Source organism: Octodon degus, unplaced genomic scaffold, assembly GCF_000260255.1.
Source record: "Octodon degus isolate 3935 unplaced genomic scaffold, OctDeg1.0 scaffold00025, whole genome shotgun sequence".
NCBI classification, from domain to species: domain Eukaryota; kingdom Metazoa; phylum Chordata; class Mammalia; order Rodentia; family Octodontidae; genus Octodon; species Octodon degus.
This window is the reverse complement of record NW_004524601.1, coordinates 18,346,345-18,370,667: the sequence shown is the minus strand read 5'-3', so window position 1 is coordinate 18,370,667 and position 24,323 is coordinate 18,346,345. Positions and strand designations below refer to the sequence as shown.

General features: G+C 40.1%; 1 protein-coding gene across 3 annotated transcripts in view; it reads right to left on the bottom strand.

Annotated features, from left to right (window-relative positions):
• Window positions 1-24,323, bottom strand: part of Pde1a (phosphodiesterase 1A) — a 387,035-nt gene that overhangs the window by 60,807 nt on the left and 301,905 nt on the right. For all 3 annotated transcript variants that reach the window (XM_023712341.1, XM_023712342.1, XM_023712343.1), the window contains exons 3-7: window positions 23,873-24,055; window positions 17,531-17,597; window positions 12,271-12,387; window positions 11,351-11,491; window positions 2,458-2,558 (exon numbers count right to left, since the gene is read on the bottom strand). In XM_023712341.1, coding sequence (XP_023568109.1) covers window positions 2,458-2,558; window positions 11,351-11,491; window positions 12,271-12,387; window positions 17,531-17,597; window positions 23,873-24,055 — 609 coding nt within the window. The remainder of the gene's footprint in view (window positions 1-2,457; window positions 2,559-11,350; window positions 11,492-12,270; window positions 12,388-17,530; window positions 17,598-23,872; window positions 24,056-24,323) is intronic.

Sequence of the window (24,323 nt, the reverse complement as noted above, 5' to 3'; positions counted from 1 at the left end):
CCCCAGGGTTGGGGCCAGCATGGCAGGTCCAGGGATTGAGCTCCCAGCCCCTTTGCCTACTTGCAGGAACAAAGGTACAAGTGTATAGAAAGTAAACTTTGAAAACTTTGTATAGAGGAAAGAGCCTAGAAGAGCCCTCACTCAGAACTTTCTAGGGATGTGCTTCACAAAATGCCACCATCCATCCCTTCAGAGGGGACTGCAGCCATAGTCCAAGAAGGCCAGATGATTGCTGAGCTGGTGGCTGACCTTGATGTCATCCATATGGTGCTAGTTTTTCAGGCATACAGAATACCAGAGTTGGAGGCTTCAACCCAGATTTTAAAGAAAAGGCTGGTAAGCCAGGCAATGTCCCCCAAGGGGCAGTGTATGTATGAAGCTGTGGTAGTAAAGTTGAAGAACAGTGGAGTCCCCAGGATATCACAGATGCCAAGGATGTGAAACATATGGTGAGAAAAGCTGAAGGCAGTGGGCAGAGCCAGCCCAAAAGAGAGGGTGAAGCTGCATCCCACAGGGCCAACGAGGAAGCTGCCCAAGCCCTTTGGTGCTTAGATCTCACTACAAGCTGCTTGGTTCCAGTCTCTGTCCTCCCTTCTGCTTGTTAGAATGAGAATATTTACTCTGAGTCTTTGCATGCTGGAAATACTTAGCTTTCTTTTTTTATTTTCACAGGGGCTCAGGGCTTAGAGTTTGCCTTGAGTCTCAGAGGAGACTTAAGACTTGAGCCTTTCAACAATGCTGAAGCTGTTACGACTTAGGCAACTCTTAGAGATGTACTAAATAGATTCCTCATAATAAGACAGATGTGAGTTATTTAAGGGCTAGAAGAAGAATGTTGTTGTGGTTTAGAAGTAAAATATCCTCTTAGAGATGGGATCTTTTGGAAGGTGATTGGATCATCAGGATTTACCCACTGATGAAAGTGCAGTTAGGAAGAGGGCCTGGCTGCAGGCGGGCCACTCAGCTTAATCTGGAAGTATGTGTTGTTGTCTCCCTCCACTTTGTTGTCTGCTTTCCAAGTCTGAGCGGCTTTCCCCCATGGGCCAGGCCCTTTTACTGCTCCATTTCCCCTGTGGATCCAGCCAACCACAGACTGAATTCACAGGCCAAAATAAATCTCTTCTCTTTACACTGCAAGTAAACTGATATTTTGTCCAAGGGATGGAAATGTGATTAATACAATCTTCAAAGGTGTATTTAAAGTTAATTGGTGTAGTATAAGGGTAGGAACTAAACCCAAGATGACTGATGTAGCCTTGTAGAAAGGAAAGACCTCAGAGTGAATGCACAGGGAGGCCAGCGGTGAGGACACAGCAAGGAGGTGTCCAGCTGCAGCATGGAGACAGGCCTCAGGAGAAACCATGTCTGACAGCTGGGTCAGAGAGTCCTAGCCTCCAGGACTGTTAGTAAATGAACACATGTTGTCTAAACTACCCAGTCTGCAGTAGTTTGTGCTGGCATCCTTAGAAGGCTGACATATATGCCACATTACTTTTTAAATTCAAATAACTACCATTCTTGGTGGGGCAAAAAAGACTCCATTCTTTTTAACTCTATTTTAAGGGAGGGTGATGTAAGTTTGCTTAAACTATAGATAAATTCACTCCTTCACCCCCTCGCATGTAGCTAACCATAAACCCATTTGGAGAAAAACAAGGTCATAAAATAGGAGCAAATAGTTAAAACAACTTGGAGAGTAGGGTACACGTTAAACTCCGATGGCCTACGACAGGCAGATAGCGAGCAGCATCTGGGCAACATAAGCCTCGCTGCAATTGTGTGACATTCTTGTAAAATTCCTGAAAATGAGGCAATGCGGTAATGTGGTACTGTGGAAACCAGCAAAGTATAGAACCTGGAGGTAAAGTCCAAACAGGGGCCAGCAATTTGAGAGTCCTGACCGGAAGCCAGGATGTTGGTCTCAAACCCACAATGAAAAGCCTTTTTGTTCCTCTACCTTCACTCTTTCTCATGGGTGCTTTCCTCACTGGGACCCCGGCAACAGTAGAACTATCACAAAGGGATCTCGTTTTTCAACTAAGGTCAGTATTTCCTACTGATCTGGGAATTGCAGTTTTTTATTTCAGTACTTTTCTTCAAAAGTATAACTTATTACATTCACCTATGCTATTGCATGGAGCCAAAACCTTAAGTCATACATTATAAGAGTTGATTTAGTGGATACATGACTGACTTGTGCAATAGTGCATATATAAGTTGTAGGCAAACAGAATTTTTCTTACCTATTTTATATTCTTAAAAAGTTGCTACATGTGCCATAATATATATGTTTCATGAAAAATAGTTGATTGATTTAAGTGGTTATGGCTTCAAGAAGTTTGCTAAAAATCTATTAAAATGATCTCACTGAAATCTTTTTTTTTAAATCCCTTAGGGTAATATGCAGGAGAATAAATCTTAAAACTTAACATAAATATTCACATGGATACAACTTACCTTGTCTGAATGTGAAAGTTGTTCGTAGTCCCTGTATGCTCATAATCGTGAATGGCAGCTGCAAAGACCATTGCTAAAATTTCCAGTTCGGTGAGCCAGTGCTGGGGAATTAAAGGAAGAGTCCATCACGTCTATAAAGCAGAGCCCATCTTTGTACAGAAAAGTTCTCAGTGACTCAGAGTGTGCATCTGTACACAATTATGCTCTTATTAAGTCTCCTTCCTGTTCCCCTCCACTTACTGTGCCTAATGGATGTTGCATGAGGTCGGCGATTATTTTCATGACTTGAGAGTTCAACATTTGAAATCCAAAATGTAATTATTCTCACTAATTGAAAAAGGTGTAATTTTCTATGGTTGAAAAGATTAACTCTGATTCAGTTTTTGAATTCATAGCCTTATCACTTTGGATTCTTATGAAGTCAATTATAGTTCATTAATTTTTTAACATAGCTTGTCCAACTTTAAAATATATAGTTTAGATGTAAGAGGCCCTACTACAAGAAAATTTTCCACCTAAAACTTGAAAATATGTGCTTTGCTTATGAAAAAAATTTCTTTTATATATTTAAAGATTGAGAAGAGTTTCTGAGATTTTATCAACCTTTTTACTTATAGCACATATAGGAATATGCAATTAAACTCAATAACAATAAAGCAAAGGAGCAATCACCTCAGCACAAAATCTAGGCCCATGAACTTCATATATGTACCGACCCTGCTGCTACTGGCTGGATGACTTTACAAAATTTCTCCACTATTATAAATTCATTCAGCAATAATTTGATAGCTTAGTTTATTTATCGTCTGCGCAACCCTTTCAGTGCACCACCCAACGTGATAGCCACATGTAATAATTTAAACAGAAATAAATAAAATGTAGCCAAATCTAGTTTACTCCCCAAGTTTCACCAGCCACATTAAACTTTCTCTCTACCCCGTTGAGGCAAGGGTTTTCCAGGGAAGCGCTTATTCCACTGAGCCATCTCCCCGGCCCAAGGGTTTTCCATTGAAACAAACACAATACACAGGTTTGTCCCTTACCACAGGAAGTCCTGCCAGGTGTGGTGGTGTGTGCCAGTAATTTCAGAATTTGGGGAGGAAGAAGCATCCTTGTGAGTTTCACACTAGCCTGGGATACATAGTGGTTTCAAGGGAAGCCTGAACTATATATCAAGACACTTTTTCAAAAAATAAAGCTATTGGCCAGTGCTACAAGAAGATGGTACTTAACAGTAGGCATGGAGGGTCCAAAATGAGGTGGTGCTGGCTCTTAGTGACCTCATTCCATACATTTGAAACAACTAAAGGCTTAGTACAGGACAACTGGAAAACATCAACTGTATGTATGCCTGATAAAAGGTCGGAGGATGGAGACACAACCTAAAAGCAGGTAGAAAAGCTATCTGGTGGGAGTGGATTTTGAAAGAAGGATAAGCAAAGATTAGTAGTTAAATGCAGGGTGGAGGGCAGAAGAATTTTAACTAGAAAAGGAGAATACAGAATGACACTGAGGGGTGATACTGTATTGGAATCCAGCGACACAAGGTTATGGAAATTAAGGGAAGAGCTGAGGGTCTCCCTTGATTAGAAGTTAAGAATTTGGCTTGCAGATGAACAGCTGGGAGTTGGAAGGAGGTATCTGTCTTACTTACCACCAGACCTATTGTGGTACTTAGCACACCACAGGAACTTAGTATTTGTTTGTTGAACTGAATTTTACTACTTTTACATCAAAAGGAGGTAATAGGAAGCAGAACAGAAAGGAATGTTTTTTGTTGTTCATTTGTTTGTTTTGTGGTACCGGGGATTGAATTTAGGACCCTGCACTTGCCAGGCAATCACTTATTCTACTGAGCTATCTCCCCAGCCCAGCAAGCAGAAGAGAGAAACTGTGGAATCAGACTTTCCTGGTTTCAAGTTTGTTGATCCTCAAGAAATTAAGATATTTATCCTTTCAACTATCACTCATTAATGTGAGATTAGCGTTCATTCCTCTGCAGGGTTCTAAAAGAGATTCAGAGATCATGTACGGGCTGTGCCTACATCTACTGTAAGCCTCGCCATAGAGTAACACACATGGAATATGCAGGTTTTTACTGAACTTCACATTGTTAAAGCTAATACATCTTAACTGTTTGTAAATCAAGTGTAAGCGCCTCACAGCTGGGTGATACAACAGCAGTGATTCTCAGAATGCAAGAGGCTGGATAGAATTAGTTCTTCCATATTTATAGATGCTTTTAATTGCAAGTCATTAAAAGGAACAAAGTGACATTATAAGTGGCCTGTGTTGTAGGCTTCACGGGACTGAATGTCCAGTGTCCCCACTAAGAAAGTATAGAATAAACACTATGAAATAATAGCTACTGAGTTAAACCAGTCTCTATACCCCAGAACTGACTGTCTTATTAAAGAAACTTGTTTCTTTTAAAGAAAAATGACTTATTTTCTTAAAATATTTCTTATTGGTTATATTTATGGATTTATAGATTGAACTGTGTTTCAAAAGAAAGTAGCATTTAGCATCAACTGTGGTAGCGCTATGAAGCTGCAAAAATAAAAATTTACAGGTGAAAATCAGAAATGAAATTTAATTACAGATTAGTTTATAATTACTTAAAATAATTTCCTTCCTAGCTGTTGAAGTGATTATAAATGTGCTTCTGCTTTTTTTCCTGATTAACTTCTACCTCCCTTAAGTAGAGCTTTATTTGTGCACCTCACTTATTTATTGCCATACTATTACCTTAGTGATTAAGTTTATAGTGTAAAATAGCTTGGGAAGCAAGCAGCCCCAAACTTTCACACCTATTAGAAATAAACTGAAAAAAAAAACACTGAAAACAAATTAAAATAGAATTTTTATGTTATTAAAAGTAGAATTTGGTGGGGCCGGAGAGATGGCTCAGTAGAATAAGCACTTGCCTGGCAAGCGCAAAGGGCCCAAGTTCAATCCCCAGTTCCACCAAAAAAGAAGAAGAAGAAGAAGAAGAAGAAGAAGAAGAAGAAGAAGAAGAAGAAGCAGAATTTGGGGCTGGTCCTTCTCTCCTCAGCTGCTGACTGACTCACACTCAGGTCAAATGAGACTTCTACCTGAGAAAATGGATGCTTAAATTCATGAATTTTATAAATAATTCCTGAGGACATGCTAGCGAATAAGTCCAAACCCCGTTCTTCCCTTCCAGAACAGAGGTTGGTACAAAAAGGGTTTTCTGATTCCCAGTGGGCAGAAGTAAAGGATTCAAATAATGAGTCATAAGCAATCCAGACTTTGTGCTTCATTTTGCCTAGAGAAGCGCTCAGGTGGTCTCTTGTGCCGTGGGCAGTCCTCCACGTACGTGGGAAGGAGCTGTCGACTGCTGCTAACAGCACTCGTGATAATGGCAGAGAGGAAGCGGAAGGGTCAAAGACAAAGACTTACTGCACATGTGAGTTAGATCACCTCATTTGATATTATAATTATCCTATTTACCATTCAACTTAGGTGTTAGGGTTTGAGAATCAGAAATTGCGCCTAAAGGATCATATTCTAAGAAGTAGGGCTTTTGGAAGGTGGCATGCTAACCTTGCCAATGGCCCCATCCTTGGCTGAGTCCATAGCTGAACGCACAGTTTGGAGGCCAGGACTGGGTGGAGGATGGAGGTGGGGATGGCCTTGAGGTCAGTCCTGTCCACGGACCCTCCACTCTGACCCTTTCGCCCTGTCTGTTCCTGGTGTCACAATCAAGCCACTGTCTTCTACCATGCCATCCTGCCACGCTACTTGTGCCTTGAAGCCAGCTAAGCCTGGACTGGAACTCTGAAACTGTGAGCACAATAGGCCTTTTCTCCCCTACGTTTTCATTGTCAGGTATTTCAGCCCCAGAATGAAAAGCTTCCTAACTCAAAGGGAAACAGCTTTCATGATGCAGATAACAAAACTGGATCCTAAAGAAGAATATCAACATACTGAAGGTCAGAGAGCCACTGAATGACAGAGCAGGAATTCAATCTAAACTTCCTTCCAAAATTTCTGTTCCTTCTGTGGGTCACAATAGAATTCATTACTCAAGGGACGCATCATACAGAACACATTCTATAAAGCTTTAAAAGTAAAATTTCTAATTACTTGAGCTGGAAATATGAATGCAAGGAAGCAAATAGCAGTCTAAGACAATTTGCAGATCTTAATGTCTCTACGAGTGTTACAGGGTTGCATACTTTTTTCTCTATTGTTAATAGGCTGAGATAATTCATTGTAATTCACTGGTATAGAAAGCTGGTATATCACATTCATCAGCAACACAGTGTGTATGCATAGCTATTCGCTTCAGGTTCAAGGCTGGGGGTTTCATATGTAAAACTGAATGACCTCGCATTACCTTCTTTCTCATAGGGCAGTATTTAACTTACTTTAGTGACAGGGCCCCAAGGCAGAGATTGCTAGTGAGTGATTCAAAATAGTTTCAAAACTATATTTCCTAAAACTAGGCCTTTTCTACCCTTCTAAACAGTGTGGTATGAAAGACCATGGACGAGAAAAGGATTTCCTTACAGTTTGTGGAATAGAGACCCAGGGTCACATATTTTTGTAGATTAATCAGAGAAAAACTGAATCACTGCCAGTATAGGAGGCTGCTCTTGGGCATAGTTAGTGTACTAAAAATTTAGGAAATAGTCTTCTCTCTCTGTGTGTGTCTTACTCAGAATTTTACAATAAGCAGCCAGGAACCCTCAAATGCAAGCGCTCCCTGGCCGAGGCTAGGATATGACTTGCTATTTAAAGAGGCAGTTGGAGGTAGTCTGGCAGCCCTCCACCAAGCTCTGGTTCTTTAGCGAATGCATTGACTTTCTGTGCATCACTGTCACCATGGCGCAGGGCTACAAGTTAATCAAGTGACAAAAGGAGAAAGGAGGCCAGTAATTGTTCCAGTATCTGTACCAGCATCTCTGCCTCTGCACTGTCTGCCTCCAGGCTTCAGGGTGTCCCTTACAAGATGAACAAACAAGGACAATGGCTGCTTCACTGTCTTTTTCTGGCAATAGTTCTCAGAACATCTTGCAGGTGACAAGATGCATTAGTCACCTGACAGTGCTGGGCTGCTGCTGGAGTGCTCCATGAAGGTCATGTTGATAAGGCCATCCTAAAATAGCAGGGCGTCAACCTCAGCACTATGTGAAGTAACCTACTGTGCATACCAAATCCAGAGAGTGAGGAAGGACTGAAGAGTTCTAGCTAAAGGAATATTTGTTTGGTTTTTTTTTTTTTTTTTGGTTCAAAGAGCCAACGCATCTGTATGTATGTATGGAGATTAATATTCAACTTCAACTACCTTTTTATTTATTTAAAAAAGCTTATTAAAATAAATTTTACCAAACTATCTAGCTGCAAGAACAGCTTAGGATTGACAAAATAGTCAACACATCTGTGAATTCGTTTGCCTTCTCTTTTACCATCCATTATAAAAATTGTCATAATGCTCCTTAGTTTAAAAGCATTTATTTGGTCTAGACAAGACTAAAGGTCTACTGCCAGCCTATTGTCTTAACCACATAATAATGGGTGTGGAAAGAGCAGTTGGAGGTAGTCTGGCAGCCCTCCAAAGATTTTTGCAAAAGAATGAATAAAATCAGAAACCTGCTTCTATGCCAATCCAACTGAAGCAGGAGAAGTTTTATTTAATAAGTTTCCCCTGAAATGGTTACATGATCTATATTAACAACTTCAATGCTCTTGGAATTGGTCCAGGCTGGACCAGATTCTCTAGTCTTTCAGTGAAGATGGAATGGTTACTGATGTCCCATAACAAGTCTATATTATTAATCTGAGTGTAAAAATCACAATGGGGATTTGAATTTCTCTAGTTACTTACAAGTATGATAAATCTCATCTCTTCAGACCAGAGGTTCTGAAGCTAAAATAGCAGGCCTTTATTAGACTGCCTTGACACTTGTTCCAAGTAAAACCATATAGATAGGTAGATAGGTAGATAGGTAGATAGGTAGATAGGTAGATAAATAGATAGATAGATAGATAGATAGATAGATAGATAGATAGATAGATAGATTTCTGATTACAGTCCCATGTAAAATGTCAGTTTCTCATTTCACTTTAAGACTAAGTAGATCTTTTACACACTGAAGTAGGCATTGGCTTGCCATTTCATTCTGTTCTAAGGAAACTTAATCAAGTTCAATTTCCATTCTGGAGTGACACTTAAATATATCAACTTAATATATAATATAAATATAAACATGTTGCATATTAATATGTCATATAGTTACTATGATTAATATATAATGTTAATATTTAATATAAATATAACTTAAGTATAACTTTTTCAAAGACAAAGAATTCAAGAGAATGGAAATGCCAAAAACTTCAAGCAAAATCACCTCACCGAGGGCCTGCCCCTTAGCTCAGTTCTTTAAGTGGCTGCTTCAACTAAACAGTCAGGCTCAGGTTGCTGTGGTTCGATCCCCACAACTCATGCCAGCCAAACCTGCCCTGAAGGCATTCAAAGGAAAAAAAAAAATCCTTCTGCCTTTGGGCTGGGGAGATAGCTCAGTAGAGTAAGTGCTTCCCTGGCAAGCGCAAGGGCCTGAGTTCAATCCCCAGTTCCACCAAAAAAAAATAAAAATAAAATAAATAAAATAAATCACCTCACCATTTCCAATTTAGCGCAAAGACCAGAAGACAAAAGCAGGCGGATCTAAACAGGAAGGTGCTAGAGCAGCTGCCCAGGTGTGGCGGCATTTGCAGCTATGGGCAGGCCCTTTGTTTGCACATTAGTACACCACAGAAGTCAAAGGAAATGGAAGAAATGGGTTTAAGAACAACCAGCAGTGACAATGAAGCCTTATTCAATCCCCAGAAACCGTGAGGAACTTTTGAGTCTGCATGTGCACACGCAGGAATGTTAGAAACAGGTAATGGAGCTAGAGTGTACTGCCGCTAATGGCTTTTTGAAAAGATTATCTCAATTTTGTCAGAGGCTTCATATTTCTATGGAGTTGTGGTAAATCCAAAAAAATCCTTAAGCTCCCACCTTGGCTCTCAGCCACTAGCCGTGCCAACTGCCAGCTGTGCAGGAGCACACATTCTGGATACAGGACCAGCTCCGACCATCGCTGCGAGCTGGGGAGACCCCAGGCCTAAGTGAGGCCCCAAAGCAGAGTCTGCTTGTTGGGCCTCTTCTAATCACAAACCATGAGACAGTAACAAGTTAGATTTTTTTTCTGGTACCAGGGTTTGAGCTCAGGAGTGTTCTACCACTGAAGTACAATCCTACCTATTGTGTTTTTTATCTTATTTTATTTTTACTTTGACACAGGTTCGCAATCCTACTGCCTCAGCCTCCCTAAGTGTTGGAATGACAGGCATGCACCATCACACCTGTGTTTTTTGTTGTTGTTGTTTTTCATGAACAATAGATGAATGAGAACTTGGGGCAAAAGTGAGCTCTTAGTCCGAAGCATTGAAGAATCTGTAAAATTTATTTCTTTCATTACTACATGAGACTCCAACAGATGGATCCTAGGAAATGGGTGTTGTGTGTACTACACAGAGTCAGTTTCTTGGTGGAAATTTCATGCAGATAATAATCTTATGATATGTGCTAACCTCCGAGGGCTATGCACCTGTTACATGGTTCCCAGCTCTTTAGGGCTCTACACTAAGCCCCCAGGGGATTTTCTTGGAACCAGTTCAGGAATACAGTCTCTGCTGCAAAATACTGACATACTGAGGCTTTGGGGCCCCAAAGGGTTCAGGTTACTTGGATGGAAATGCTGATGAGCTGTTGCCCAAATAAAGGGGCTGGATTCTGAATGCTAAAAACTCAGCAATGCAATTCACAGGGCTTGCTTGGGCTTCCACCTGCAGGAATTTGCCTCGCCTCAGCCCAGAATGGCACACGAGGAATGAGAAGACGCTAAGACTTGAGGGTCCCACACTGCCCCTACCCCTTCCAATGTACCTCAGCTTGCTACTTTCAGAAGAAAGGGCTGCCTTTCCCTTTTCATCTTCTGAGAATCATCCTGAGCTCTAAGACAGAGGAACTGATTCAGATGCAAAGAAGAAAAGCATTTGGAAAAATTCACATGAATAATTTCTCCAAATCCCATTAGGACTCAACTATGATTCACAGTGTAAGCAAGAGAGAAAGCTCTGGAGATTAAGTTAGGGGAATATAACAGGCGAGAGGAGGACACACTAACTTACATTTTGAAGATGCTATTTCCCTCCAACTGATTCCCATATGAGAGAGAATTTACCCATAAAACATTTTATAATTTAAGTTTTGGAAAATAACATATTTTCATTCACCTCTTATAATGGTCTCAATTTCAGATTTTCAGTCCCCCCCCCAAAGCCTGGTGTGATTGGAAGGTGAATGCACTAGGGGGTGCTACACTTATCAGTGGATTCATCCAGCAGGAAGTACTGTAGCTAATTGCACTGTCAGGGTGTGCAGGTGGCTGGACATAGGGGTCTCTTAGTCACCTGGGCAGGGACATCTTTCTGTCTGGCTCCTCCCTCCCAGCTCTGCTTCCTGACCACAGGCTATGAGCAGCTCTGCTCCAAGGCAGGCCCTTCCGCTACTCCATTTCAGTAGTTGATCCTGCCCACCAAAGTCGGAACCCTTGAGCTGAGACAAGGGTCCTTGTCCTTTCAGCGACGTATGTTGGGTATCTGATTTGTTCCAGTGATGAGAAGGTAAATAAGATTCCTCCATAGTTTTTCCCATTAAGTTAAAATATTTTTTGAGAAAATGCATATGATAAATAACCTTCAAAATTCAAATGATCATTATTTATACCATTTCTATTAGCATTAAAAGGATGATAGGAACATAGAGACATAAGATTTGATATTTTCAAACAAACTTTAGTCACAAAGGTGTCCTTACCATGATTCCTGTGTGGAGCATTATGTAATGCACAGTTTGGGTGACATCAGCTGCGTGAATCAAATTATGATATGGATTTTTGTACTTGCTGTAACCAACTTCTAAAGCTTCTGCAAAGGCAATTAGGCAAGAAACAGGAATCTGGAAGATAATAACTATGATTATATTTTGGCCAAAAGAGTGCCACCACATCAACATGGGCATGGCATTTGGAGAGAGACACATTAGACAGTCAGAAGGAAGCAGTAGTTTAAGTTGAATCCAGATTGCTCTGCAAAGCCATGTCACCAATGTGTTAGCTTTTGATCCTGAGAAGCGTTGCAATTCCCAGTCATTTAACTCAGACAGATGAACTAAATGTTTCAACGTTTCATGTCCTCTAAAGTCAGGTAAGAGAGCTCATTCTTAAAAGGGTACTAATTTCCAGCCACAATTGGTAGAGTCTGGTTTTCCTGTCTGTAATACAAAGGGCTTAAGATGGACACTCTCCCAGTCTTCTATGTCCAATCACACCCTGAGATTCTGCAGTGAATGGTGAAAGCTACAGGCTGCCGGCTTCGCAAATGTCTAGGTCAAGTCCATTGCTTAGAGGGTTCCAAATGAAATTCATTAGAAGCTCTATAATTTCAGTTTAAAAAAAACCTGCCAATATAGGTTCTATTTTTAAGAAGAATACTTTCTCATTGCTTCCAACCGCTACATAAGTATTCTATGAATAACTCAGGCAATGCTGGTACCTCATTATATCCTGGCCTACCACCTCCAGGTGTCTACATCAACGTGTCACTTGGCCCTGGTTCTGTGACCTGCTAACTAGAAACATGCTAAAATGTATTGATGAATACTCAGTGTTCTGCATTTTCATTTTTATTCAAATAACCATTTCCAAGAGCATTTTATCTTCATTCCACATTTCTGACCTTGAAGCGGTTCATAAGATCATATCTGGTAAACAGTTCATAAATCATAAACTTCAGGCTATGTTCTCCACTTGCTTCATTTAGGGCAAATACATCAAAAGACCATTTATCCACATCCTGTAGGGCAAAAAGAAGTAAACACATTAGATGGAAATATGGCATAGTGTTGAAGCCTTTTATGGAAAATTATTTGAAAAGTTAGGTATTGTACATTTGGCAGATCATTTTTCACTGAAGAATATTATACTACATTTTACTAGAGCCTGATATGACCAGGTCACAAAAGTGAGGCGATCAGGTTTAATAAGCTCCAAAATCTTCACTTTCTATCAATGTTCATACACTGGAGCAATAAGCCCGGGCACGTGGTAGCTCTGCCACTGACTTTACTCTCTCTGCAATGTCCTGCCATAAACCATTTTCCCCGAATGGGCCCACGTTAAGGTAGACTCGTGGGTGATGTGGATGATCTCACCTAAGGAACCAAAGCAAGATGAGCCACACCACCCCTTGCAGGATGGCTTGGGATTTCGGTGTGACTTAGTACTTCGGCTTAAAGCTTTGATATCCTCTGTCCTTTTCAGGGATACAAATACAGGGCAGAGAGAGAATATATACGGCCTTATTAGTGCTGGCGAGGTAGGTCATCTTGGGAGGAGAAAGGAAACGGGTCCTTTCTCGAAGAGAGAGGACAGTAATTTTTCTATTTCATGCAGTTCTGGAGGGGGTCAAGCAGACCCGCAGGGAACAGGTACTCTGGGACAGGACCCTTTACAGCAGCAGAGAGGCCGGGGTGCAGGGATATCCGAACAATTCATAATTTTGCTTTTATAATAACCTCAAAAAGCATGGTATTCAGATGTTAAGGTGGACAGGTACTGTCAGTAGAGAAGTCCCAGCATTTACATACAAGCTGCAGCTTTAATATTCAATAAGATAAGCAGACAGCCTTAAAGTTAGACATTAGTTTTGCCCTTAAATGGGTACTGTGAGTCTCGTGTACTGCACCCCACCTCACTCCCCATCCTGGGGGTTAAATCTAGCTCCTTCCCATTGAGCATGGTACATCGCCAGACCCTTCTTTTAATTTTTGCAGACAAGGTATTACAGTATTGATGAACTGCTAAGCTGCTCTGACTGAACTCAGATTTACAGTCTTCCTGCCTCAGCCTCCCAGAGCTCTGGGATCTGAGGCCTGTGCCACCAGGACAAGCTTCAATTACCTTTTTAATATTCTTAGGAAAGCCGGCAGTATGTGCTGTCACATGCTGAAACTCACCTGGAATTCTCACAAAAAAAGTATTCCAACCATTTCTTTTTCTTTTCTTTCTTTCTGTCTTTTTTATTTTTATTTTTTGTATTTTTTAGGGAAGTGTCTACAGGGTCTCACTACTAGACTAGACTCATAGTGATCTGCCTGATTACAGCCTCCCAAGAGCTGAGATTACAAGCATGCGCCACCATACCCAGTCTCAGTTGCTGTCTCAGCACACCCTGGGGGCGGGGCCAGCACAGCAGGCCTGGGGATGGAACCCCTGGCTACGCCTGTGCCTGCTTGCAGGGACTTTAATCCGCTGAGCTATTTGGCCAGCCCTCCAACTGTTTCTTTAAAAAAAAAAAAAAAGAAAACAAATAATAACAACATCTTCAAACGGTCCTTTCAATCACTTGGAACAAAGCACCAATGAAATATGTTTTGGTTTACTTGTAGGCCAGTGTGAAATTCCTTCCATTTGCCTCTAATTTGATCCCTAAACACTGGCTTGATATCTTTGTAAATTAAAAATCTTTGCTGCAGGTTTTGTTTGAAGGACTTTTACCACGAGGAAAGTTCAAAGGAGGCCAACAAATCTTTTATCAGATTCCAAATCCAACAGAAAAGAGAGCGTGACCTCTACCAAGCCGCCTCTGTATCCAGCTAGGGGCTTCCCACTGAGTGAAGAAGGGGCTAGTGCCGGTCTCCAGGGGAGTTTCATAAGCAGCAATGATTTGCCCATGTGAACTACTTTGGTGTGTGGCCTCTGTGCCGTTAGACTGAGCACAAAACAAGGCGTTTTATTGGAGAAAGTTATTTAACTAAAAGTCTTTCCTAATGATGTTTTCTCCCTCAAACTTTTAGTTCTTGTGTCTCAATGAAATAACACTTTAGAAAATTACATTTTCAATGAAAATGATTTTAGACTTTTGTTTTATTCTATTTATATTATTATTACTATTATTATTATTATTAGCCATACTGGGGATTGAAGTGAGGGCTCCACCCCAAGTTGTTTTTATTTTTTATTTGGAGACAGAGTCTGGCTAATTTTCCAAGTTTGGGCTTGAGTTTGTAATCCTCCTGCCTCAGCCTCTAAAGAGTGCTGGGGTTACAGGCCTGAGCCTTTGGTTTCTAAACCAAAGTTTTAAAAATAAATAGTATAAAATTGAGTAATTCTCTTGCACACAGTTGGAGAAATAATAGGAAAGGCAAAATCTCTCAAGAACAGAGAAATAATATTTTCTAATGTGACATTTTGTTATGTATCTGTTTTTACCATAATTTTAACTCTGCACAAAGAAACATCCCAGAAGATGAATACTTTTTAAGTTGATTTAAATTTAAATTTAAATTTAACATTCCACAGAGAAAAACCAAATGTAAAGAGGATGTTTAAGAGGAAACTAAAACACACAAGCAAGCAATGCAAATTTACAATAGGAAAATAACAATCTGAAATAAAGCAGCCTAAGATTTTCTATTTGTTGCCTGCATCCTTTTAGTTCTTGGACAATGCAGGAAAACTATCACAGTGTTTTCTCAGGAGACAAAGTTGAATGCCCCCAACTAAATTAAGAGACCAAAAGAAATAAGAAATTTAGAGTCTGAAGCTACAAATTACTTCTGTAGCAATAAGAGCTGCACAAATGTGCAGGTGTCTGTACGCAGAAAATGAAGACGAGCGTGTCCATAATGTCCCAATTTCACAGCATCGATTTCCAGTTTTTCCTCACACACATGGTCCTGCAATTGTGCCTCAGGTTTGAGCAGCAACAAGAGAAGTCACAGATAAGAGAAAAATTTGGCCATAATTTTACCTCATATTTTGCATTTCTCATATTTAAGAATTTAGATGATTTTCTTTTTTATGTATTTAGTATAGGGTCTACAGGGTGTCACTACACAGATGGACTCCTAGTGATGCTCTTGTTTTCAGCCTTTCCAGTGCTGGGATTACAGGCATATACCAACACGTCCAGATTCCCGCAGGCTCAGCACATCCCGCTCCACGTGCTTGCCTAAACAGGCCAAAACGTGGGGTTTTTTTGCAATGCATTTAAGCCTTTGCTCATAATAGCATATACATAACAAAATACTCTATGTCTATTCAGACAGGTACTGGTGCCACCTGAAAACAGAACTCAAGATTCACTTAAATCATGAAGAAGAAAATCACACAGGCACACACACACAAACATGCGTGTGTACTCATTGATGGAGTTGGTTAGTTGTGTCAGTCCTTGCATAATTCTACAGAGTCTGAACCAACATCTATCATGAATGTTTAAATTAAGAAAAACGGTTACAGTAAAAGACACATTGCTATTGATTAAAATGCCTGAAAGCAGGCACAGGGGCCGGGGGGGGGCTCGATCCCCGGGCCTGCCAGGCCGGCCCCGCCCTCGGGGTGCACTGAGACATCAATTGAGCCTGGGCGTGGTGGTTTGTGCCTGTAATTCCAGCTCTTGGGAGGCAGTAAACAGGCAGATCACTACAAGTCCAAGAGACCCTGAACACCCTGTAGACCCTTCCCCAAAATATGAAAAAAAGAAAAAGACACATTGTTATAAATCCCCCTCAAAACACAAAACACAATGCTTGCCTCAGACATACAATCATTCTTGCCCCCTCTCCCCCTTATTTTATTTTTTTATTTTTTTGGCAAAACAAGGGATTGAATTTAGGCCCTTGTGCTTGCCAGGCAAGCACTTATTCTACTGAGCTATCTCCCTGGCCCCTTCCCACTTTCTAAAGCTGTTCTAAATGTCCTTCTTCATGGGTGTGTCATCGTGAAAACTACAGGGAATGCTGCCGTCCAGCATGCTGCCGTGGGAAGAAAGGCTGGAGAGAACACATGCAAGTGTGTCCTCACCCACCTTCCCCACTGGAGCTGCCCTCAGGCTCCTTCCTGCTGTTCCCCAAAGTCAAAGTGACTGTAAAAGGGAAACACTTGGAATTGATTCAGGATGTCAAAGCAACCCTAACATTGCCACCAAAGCCCCTCATGGGAGAGGACGACCAGAACGTTTCAGAAAGCATCAAGAATTACTACAGATGACTCAATTAGAAACCAATACGCAGTCAAAGGACCCAGGAGGCAAGTCTGGGAAGAAGGCTCAGGTGCAGCTGCCACAGCCAGGCCCAAAGCCTCCCCAGAGACAAACAGCAACCTGAGGTTGTACTGTAGTCAACACCATCTTGTCCGGTGGTCCTAGAAGGGCATCAGACCAGAATGTCTGGACCATTCCTTCTCAACAATGTGTTTGTTCTTTCCATGGACCCCTGCTGTGTGACTCACTTCCCTTGGATCAATATTAGTAAGTGACTATTCTTGTGACCCGATAGGGTGACTCGCAAGTTGGGATCTTGCTGTATAAATTACTCTGACAAAGAGCCTTCTTGGTCACCCACTCCTGGAAACCCAGGAGCTATTCTTCTCTTCATTTTCAATAAAACTCTCCTAACTTTCCCCCTTGGTTCAGTCTTCATTCCCTGATGGTGGGAGACTGCAATGTCTGCCCCTCTGCCCCACATCTGGGGAGTTACTTTCCCCAACAGACTGAAATGTGTTCGAAGTGAGGAAGCGTATGTGGAAGAGTATGTGGAGGGCTGTCAGTGTGGCTTTTATTATAAAATTTTTTTAAAAATTTAACAGTAGAGGCTGGTGAGATAGCTCAGCAGTCTAAAGCACCTGCTTAGGCAAGCTTAGGCAAAGCACAGGGACCACAGTTCAATCCCTGGCACCAGCTCTCACCCCTCTCCCCAGGGCAGGCTGAGCCAGACACACACACACACACACACACACACACACACACACACACACAAAACCTAAACAGTAACTGTAAGTTTCAATCTCACCTTGTATATTGTAAACGGTTAAAACAATTTTTACATTCCAACATGTAGGCTGCAGCGCAAAGCTACTCTTATTCTCCCCCCAACCACTTTCAGAAGATTTTTAAACACAACTTTTATAAATGAAAATAATTGAAGTTATTTCACCTTTAACGTTACTATGACAGCTGCTGGATATGCCAAGCCAACCATGTGATAGCTTTTCCTGTACATCCTGGAAAAATAAAATAAAATTAAGTGGAGACATAAGATTCATTTGCTCAAAGTTTTCAGCTATTTTTTAAATATAAGAGTAAAGATTATTTTTGACTTGTTTACTTTTTATCACTCCTTTCTTGGCAACAGTGATAACCGCAGGCAGCAGTTCTCGTGCCTAAACTTTCCTGTCTTCCCATTTCATCTCAGACTTTGCTACTTTAACTTTCCTGCTTCAGTGACAGAAGTGACTAGCACTCTGTGCACTCGCGACCACCCTAGAAAGCTAATTTGATTTTAGTTTCCAGGTCAGGATATCTTCTGCTGAATTTCAACTAATTAAAAGAGGGATTCTCAAACATCACCATGTTCATCACAGCACGACATGCTTCTATGCCCACTTAGAGGACAAAATTTTTAAACTGGAAGTTGAATGTCATGAAGATATTCTCTGTGTAGATTTTCGTGTCTGCTTTTTTGCAAAGTGAAAATTATAGGAGGGTATTTGTAGCATCATCACTATTTCTACAACTTCATTATTGTTGTTAAGAATACTGGAAGAGGGCCGGCCAAATAGCTCAGCGGATTAAAGCACCTGCAAGCAGGCACAGGGCCCTGGGGTTCGATCCCTGGGCCTGCCGTGCTAGCCCTGCCCTCAGGGTGCACGGAGATGGCAATTGAGACTGGGTGTGGGGGCACGCGCCCGTACTCCCAGGTCTTGGGGGGTTGTAAACAGGTGGAGTCCAATCTAGTAGTGAGACCCTGAACACCCTGTAGACCCTTCACAAAAAAAAAAAAAAAAAAAAAATACTGGAAGAGATTATATTGACAAAAATTAAATTTATTCAACCTGTCATGTAGTATTAGTTAAGAAAGACTATTCAGAAAGTAAACAAAATTCTCTTTATTTCCACATCAATCAATAACAAAAGTATTTTGAATCTGTGATTTGCAAATGATTTGATTTTTCTATTTTCTGACAAGGAAGCAAAGGAACACAAGCCAAGCATAATCAGTCCTCATGAGTTCAGATGATTGCAAAATAGAAAGCTCCCCTAACGTGCAGTAATAGTAAGCTGCTTCTGTTTGGGACCGTGATAGACTCCTAAACTTCACATGGTACTGTGAAGAAATAATTCGATTGAATCTCAATCAGGTGCCTTAATTTTATATCAAGCTAGAGTACAAAAAAAAAAAAAATTGTATTCCTAGATGGTGGAGCTATGATTGCTTTCCCCCAAATACCTGGATGATAACATAATTTAATTAAGTGTAATCATAACAATGGTCAGTATAAAAAAGTTATGTGGAAAATATTTTGCATCTTTTATAATATCATGGCGGAGTACATCAATCTTATTGAATCATTGGATCCTGTATTAAACTCCACGAGACATGTGCTTAATTTATACCTAAGTTTTCAAAAGACCATAAAGGCCATGTAACTCATCATGTTTCCTTTGTAAATACTGAATTTACAAAAATCTTGGAAGCTCAGGATTACAACGTTGTGCATAACTGTATCTCGAGCCTAAACTTACCTGTCTTCCCGTTTAACTCCAGACTTTGTTATTTTAACTTTCCTCCTTCAGTTTTATGTTTATCTTAAATTACTGCAATCATTATTGGAATTAAGTGACCCAGCAGATCAAAAACATATTCTGTATCTTCATTAGAAGATGCTAGAATAGCTTATAAATAAAAAAGCATTCATTACTCCATTGAGAGACGTCTAATTATTCCGCTCCTGCAGGGAAGGAAAGTAGAAGCCACAGCGTGCAGGATGGTGACACTGACTGCTGTCAATGTGGACACCTGCCTGGGAATTTAGGAGAGACATCTTTTTTTTTCTTGTTTTTTTTTATAGACATTATTGCTAAAAAATGGTGATGCAGGGGCATTGAAAGAGTAAAAGAGGGAAAAACTCCAGATAACAACCAACAAAAGTTGTAGTACTGTCTCCCTAGTGTAAGAACTCAAAAGAAGAAATAAAAATTGAAAGGTAGAACACAGTGAACTGGAAAGAGAGAACTTAAAGATTAAGCAATGTAGAGAGAAAAAGGAAAAAAGTTAGGAAATATGGTAGGGGCAAAACCATACATTTGGGCTGGGAGATAGCTCAGTAGAATAAGTGCTTGCCTGGCAAGCACAAGATCCTGAGTATAATCCCTGGTACAAAAAAAGAAAGAAAGAAAGAAAGAAAGAAAGAAAGAAAGAAAGAAAGAAAGAAAGAAAGAAAGAAAGAAAGAAAGAAAGAAAAGAAAAGAAAAAACATACATTTATATAAACAAGATGGTTATGGCAACGGTCCTTAGAATTTCCATCAGGTTTTTGAAAATAGCAGTTAAAGGATCTCAAGTCCGCATCTTGTACAGCAATTAACCACTAAGAAGAATGTATGCAGTGTGTTAATTATTAAACTGTCCTACCGATTTGATTTGCAACTGTCTCATTGCTATTTGTTTATCAATAAAATTATGACAAAAAATAAAATAAAATAAAGAAAATAGCAGTTAATGGGTAGAATTCTCACCCTGACTAACTCTATATGCTGATATCCATGAAATAAGCAACTACAGTGAGGACAGCAATGTGTAATACTAAAGCCATGCTTGGAATACCTGTCATTTTGTACTTCTAAATGTGTGATGCTTCTAATGTCAATTATTGCTATACTCTCTCTAAAGTAAATGTTTGTAAAAAAAAAATGGGGGTAATGAATGAAAATGAGGGACAAGGAAAAAAAGAAGCAACAAAATAATTTTGTTTTATGACATTAACTGTTATTTTATTTTATTTTTTAATGTATTTTGTGCAGGGCATACAGGGTCTCATTGCATAGATTGGACTCATAGTGCTCCTCCTGTTTTCAGTCTTCCAAGTGCTGGGACTACAGGTGCGCGCCTCAGTGTGCCCCAGGGGCGGGACCGGCACTGCACAGCGGGGATCGAACCGTGGTCCCTGTGCCTGCCTAAGCAGGTTCTTTAGTCCACTGAGCTATCTGGCCACCCCTGTGAATTATCTGGCCAGCCCTAAGCATTATTAAATCAGATTAATTTCATGGCACCGAAGGGACCACACAGCAGTGAAGAGAACATGCGCTTTGAATCAGACATATGCTCTCCGACTTTGGGACACTATTCAATGTCATTCATTAGTAAAATGAGAATTAGCAGCTTTTTGTGAGGAGCAAAGATATCTATGTCCGGCATAAAGATAATAAAAGAAAGCTATGATGGCTTTCACTGTGGCTTTCTCGTTTTCTGTAGCCAGTTTCCTTGGGTTCAAGTCTCACATTACTTTTTTCAGGGTTCTCTGGGGACAGTGGAAAGGGTTAGTGAGTTTCTTTATGGGGGAGTAGGTTGATAAAAGATGTATCTGTGTACTTTATCTTACATGGAACATAAAGACAAAAAGGATTGTCCTATTGAGAGTAACTTCCCCATTACCAAACTATTTTTTTCTTTTTTCTTTTTTTTTTATACCTGGAATTGAACTCAGGACCTTACACTTGCCAGGCAGGCACTATGCCACTGAGCTACAGCCCCAGCCCCATCTACTATACTTTTCTAATCCTATAATCAGGAATAGAATTCTAGGGTGAAAATTAAAAACAGAAAATTATGTGGATGTGAAGATGATTTTCATGGAATTGGAAAGGAGAAACCTTTAATCTAGCTGGCCATTTTCTTTCATAAATAGGTGATATATGACAAATGATTCTGAAAAATAGTAATGAATTTCTTAGGAATCTACAAATAAGTAGTGAAGCCTAACTGAAAATATAGTGGATCATTTTTAGCAGTGTTCATTCGGATTGCAAAATATAATTTTAAAGCTCAAAAAGCTCTTATGCCAGGCACTGTGCTAGGCAACAGATAGTTCAGTAGCGAGCAAGAAAAATACACTTACTGGTTACAGGCAGTTTATTTTAATGTGAAGAAAGAGAGAGAAAATAAAGGCACAGCTTGATCCCAGGGGGTGACATTTCAGAGGTTACTGGTTGAAGGGGTTCAGTGTGATTAAGAAGCTTCTTCAGTCACAGCGTGCAGGATGGTGACACTGACTGCTGTCAATGTGGACACCTGCCTGGGAATTTAGGAGAGACATCTGCCAGTGAAGTGGGGAAGGACCACTTCTGACAGAAAGAGTCAAAGGATTCATGGCACCGAGACAGGAAAGAGTTTAGAAACGTTCCTGGTAGGCTGGTGCTGATGTCCAGGCAAGGGTTGCTGGGCAGCAGGAGCGGCCTGGTCAGGCCAGGCCTGGTGACCAAGTGAAATGGGAAGCCACCCATGGTTTAACTTGAAGGGCGACAGGACCTAATGTATAAGTTTACGAGACGGTTGTGAACGGTGTGTGGACAGAAGCGAGCAGAAGGCGACCCCATGGGACAGGTACTGTTCTGCCTCTGCTGGCGGATCATGATGGCCCAGGTTTAGGTTCCTGAAGTAAGCCGTAGTTCCAGGACACATTCATGGCCACTGACAGGACTCGCTTAAGTGCTGAATCTTGAGAGGGAAGTGTCAGGAGAGGATGCTACAAAGCTTCCGGAAGTCTTATAACTTTCAGAATTGGAGATAATTACTTATGCAAACTCAAGACAAGCATGTCAGCAATGGAGATTCAAAACAGTGATAAAATAAGCATATTAATTGTAGCGTCACTTGCCAATTTAGTTACCTGAAGTATATTTTTGTATTATTTTAGCATATTAAATAACATGTTGGGATAGTATATAAAAAATGGAAATTTGGCTTGGTGATACATTTTATCCAGTTCTTTTTAACCTTATCTTGAGTGGAAATGCAAATTCACTTGGTTTGCACACACACAGTTTGCATTCCTCTGTGGTTTGCCTACTTCTGTAATATTTTCTTAAATGAAAGAGACAAAATATATATTCCTTCAGCAAATCAAACATGCTCTTTTATTTGTGATTCTCTCACTGACTTTTTAAAATTCTCTCTAGATAATTTTAATTTGGTGCTATCGGAAATAACTCTAACATTTGCCAATGCTGTTTTACAAAATAGGAATATGGTCAGAGCTGTCCTTTCTCCTCTGTCCTGCTTCCTTGCCTCAGACTTCCGGTCCCAGCGGCAGAACCCGGAGAAGTTCATGCACCAAGAGGGTGACGTCATTTCACAAACTAACCACACTGTTTCCAGAGTCCTTTCATCTAAGCCAATTAGATATGGTTAGGAAATTTGAAAAATCGTTGTTGTTTTTCTTTTGAAAAATTATTTGAATAATCACTCAGAAAATGATATTTTCAATGATATAGTCACAGCACAAGATTTTAGAAGCTTCATTGCTGTGATTATAACATGTCTCCAAATTGCAGCGTATTCTTCACATAATGTATTCCTGGTTACATTTTTAGAACACGTGTCCATCCCATTGTTCCTTTAAGAGTCAGAGTTTGTAAAGTTTATTGGAAGTGATGGCAACAAATATAGAAGTAAAATGCCATGGTCTCCTTTAAATTTGAAGTAAATCTACCCCCAGTTTTGTTTCACATTTTCCTTAATCTTTAAAAATTTTTTAAATTTTAAATAATTTTAATATGTTCTTTTAATTTATGGGATTTTTGATAACTATTTTTCAACATTGTCAGGCATGTTTATTTTGGATATTGTTTGTGGCTTTGGTCCGGAAACCTCTTGTTTTTTGAAAGAAAAATAAACTGTGCTGTGAAAAGTTAACAGAATACGAAATTGGCTCGCATTAACACGTTTCACTTTGGAAACTCTTCTGGTTTGAGTTCATGCTCTGGGGGCCATTGGCTATCTCTTATTCCAGTGGCAGAAATGATAAATAAAAAATTATTTTCAAAAAGGAAAATCAGAGAGTTCTTTTCATGAAGAAAAACCCTGTTAGGACACAAAAAAGGCTTGCTTGACTTAGACATGTAGATTGTTACCCGTTGTAGAACTTATTTTATTACTGTTACATTTTGTCCAGGTAAAATTAATTGTATACAATACGAATGTACTAGAACTGTTTTTAAACAGTTATTCACAGCCATTCATTTAGAATTGTTATTCAAAAAATGCCTTTGCTTCAGTCTTCAGGTCAGCTTAATATAAGTAAAAATAATGAGCCCAGGATAAGGTATTTTTTGTTGTAGTTAAGTTTATCATAAAGTTCTCAATATATTCATTCTACTTACACTTCAGGTTATAGTTTTCCTCCATTAGTAAAATAGAGGCATTTCAGAACATTGATATAATGAATGCATTTTCTCTCCTTTGAATTTTGTTGTCTTGAGATACCAACACATCTGCCTACCTTTCAACAAAAATTCCAGCTTGGACAGCATGTACGATGCTTCGAAATTTAGGTTTTTCCTCTGGTTTCTTTTTCGTCATCCCCATTTTGCGTGTAAAGGTAGAAGCCAACCAGTCCCGGACTTCCGATGGGACGGAGTCAGTCTGGATGTCACTGAGCTCATCTTCGGTATCCAGCAATCTTCTGCAGAGATTTGTACAAAGGAAATGTTAGAGGGAAGTGAAGAGAAACGAGTATCAAGAAAATAAACACCACAGCGGGGTTTTAAAAACAGCAAATCTCCTTCTTATTACTCCTTAACATGAGCAATTTAAAGAAAATGAAAATTTAACACTTAGAAAACTTGATCATTTTCTGCAGGCAAGGAATTAATAGACATAAGCTTGTGCTTCTTCCACAAAAGGGAAGTACAGTGCCAATGACTTATTAGCAGCATTAAGAAACCCACTCT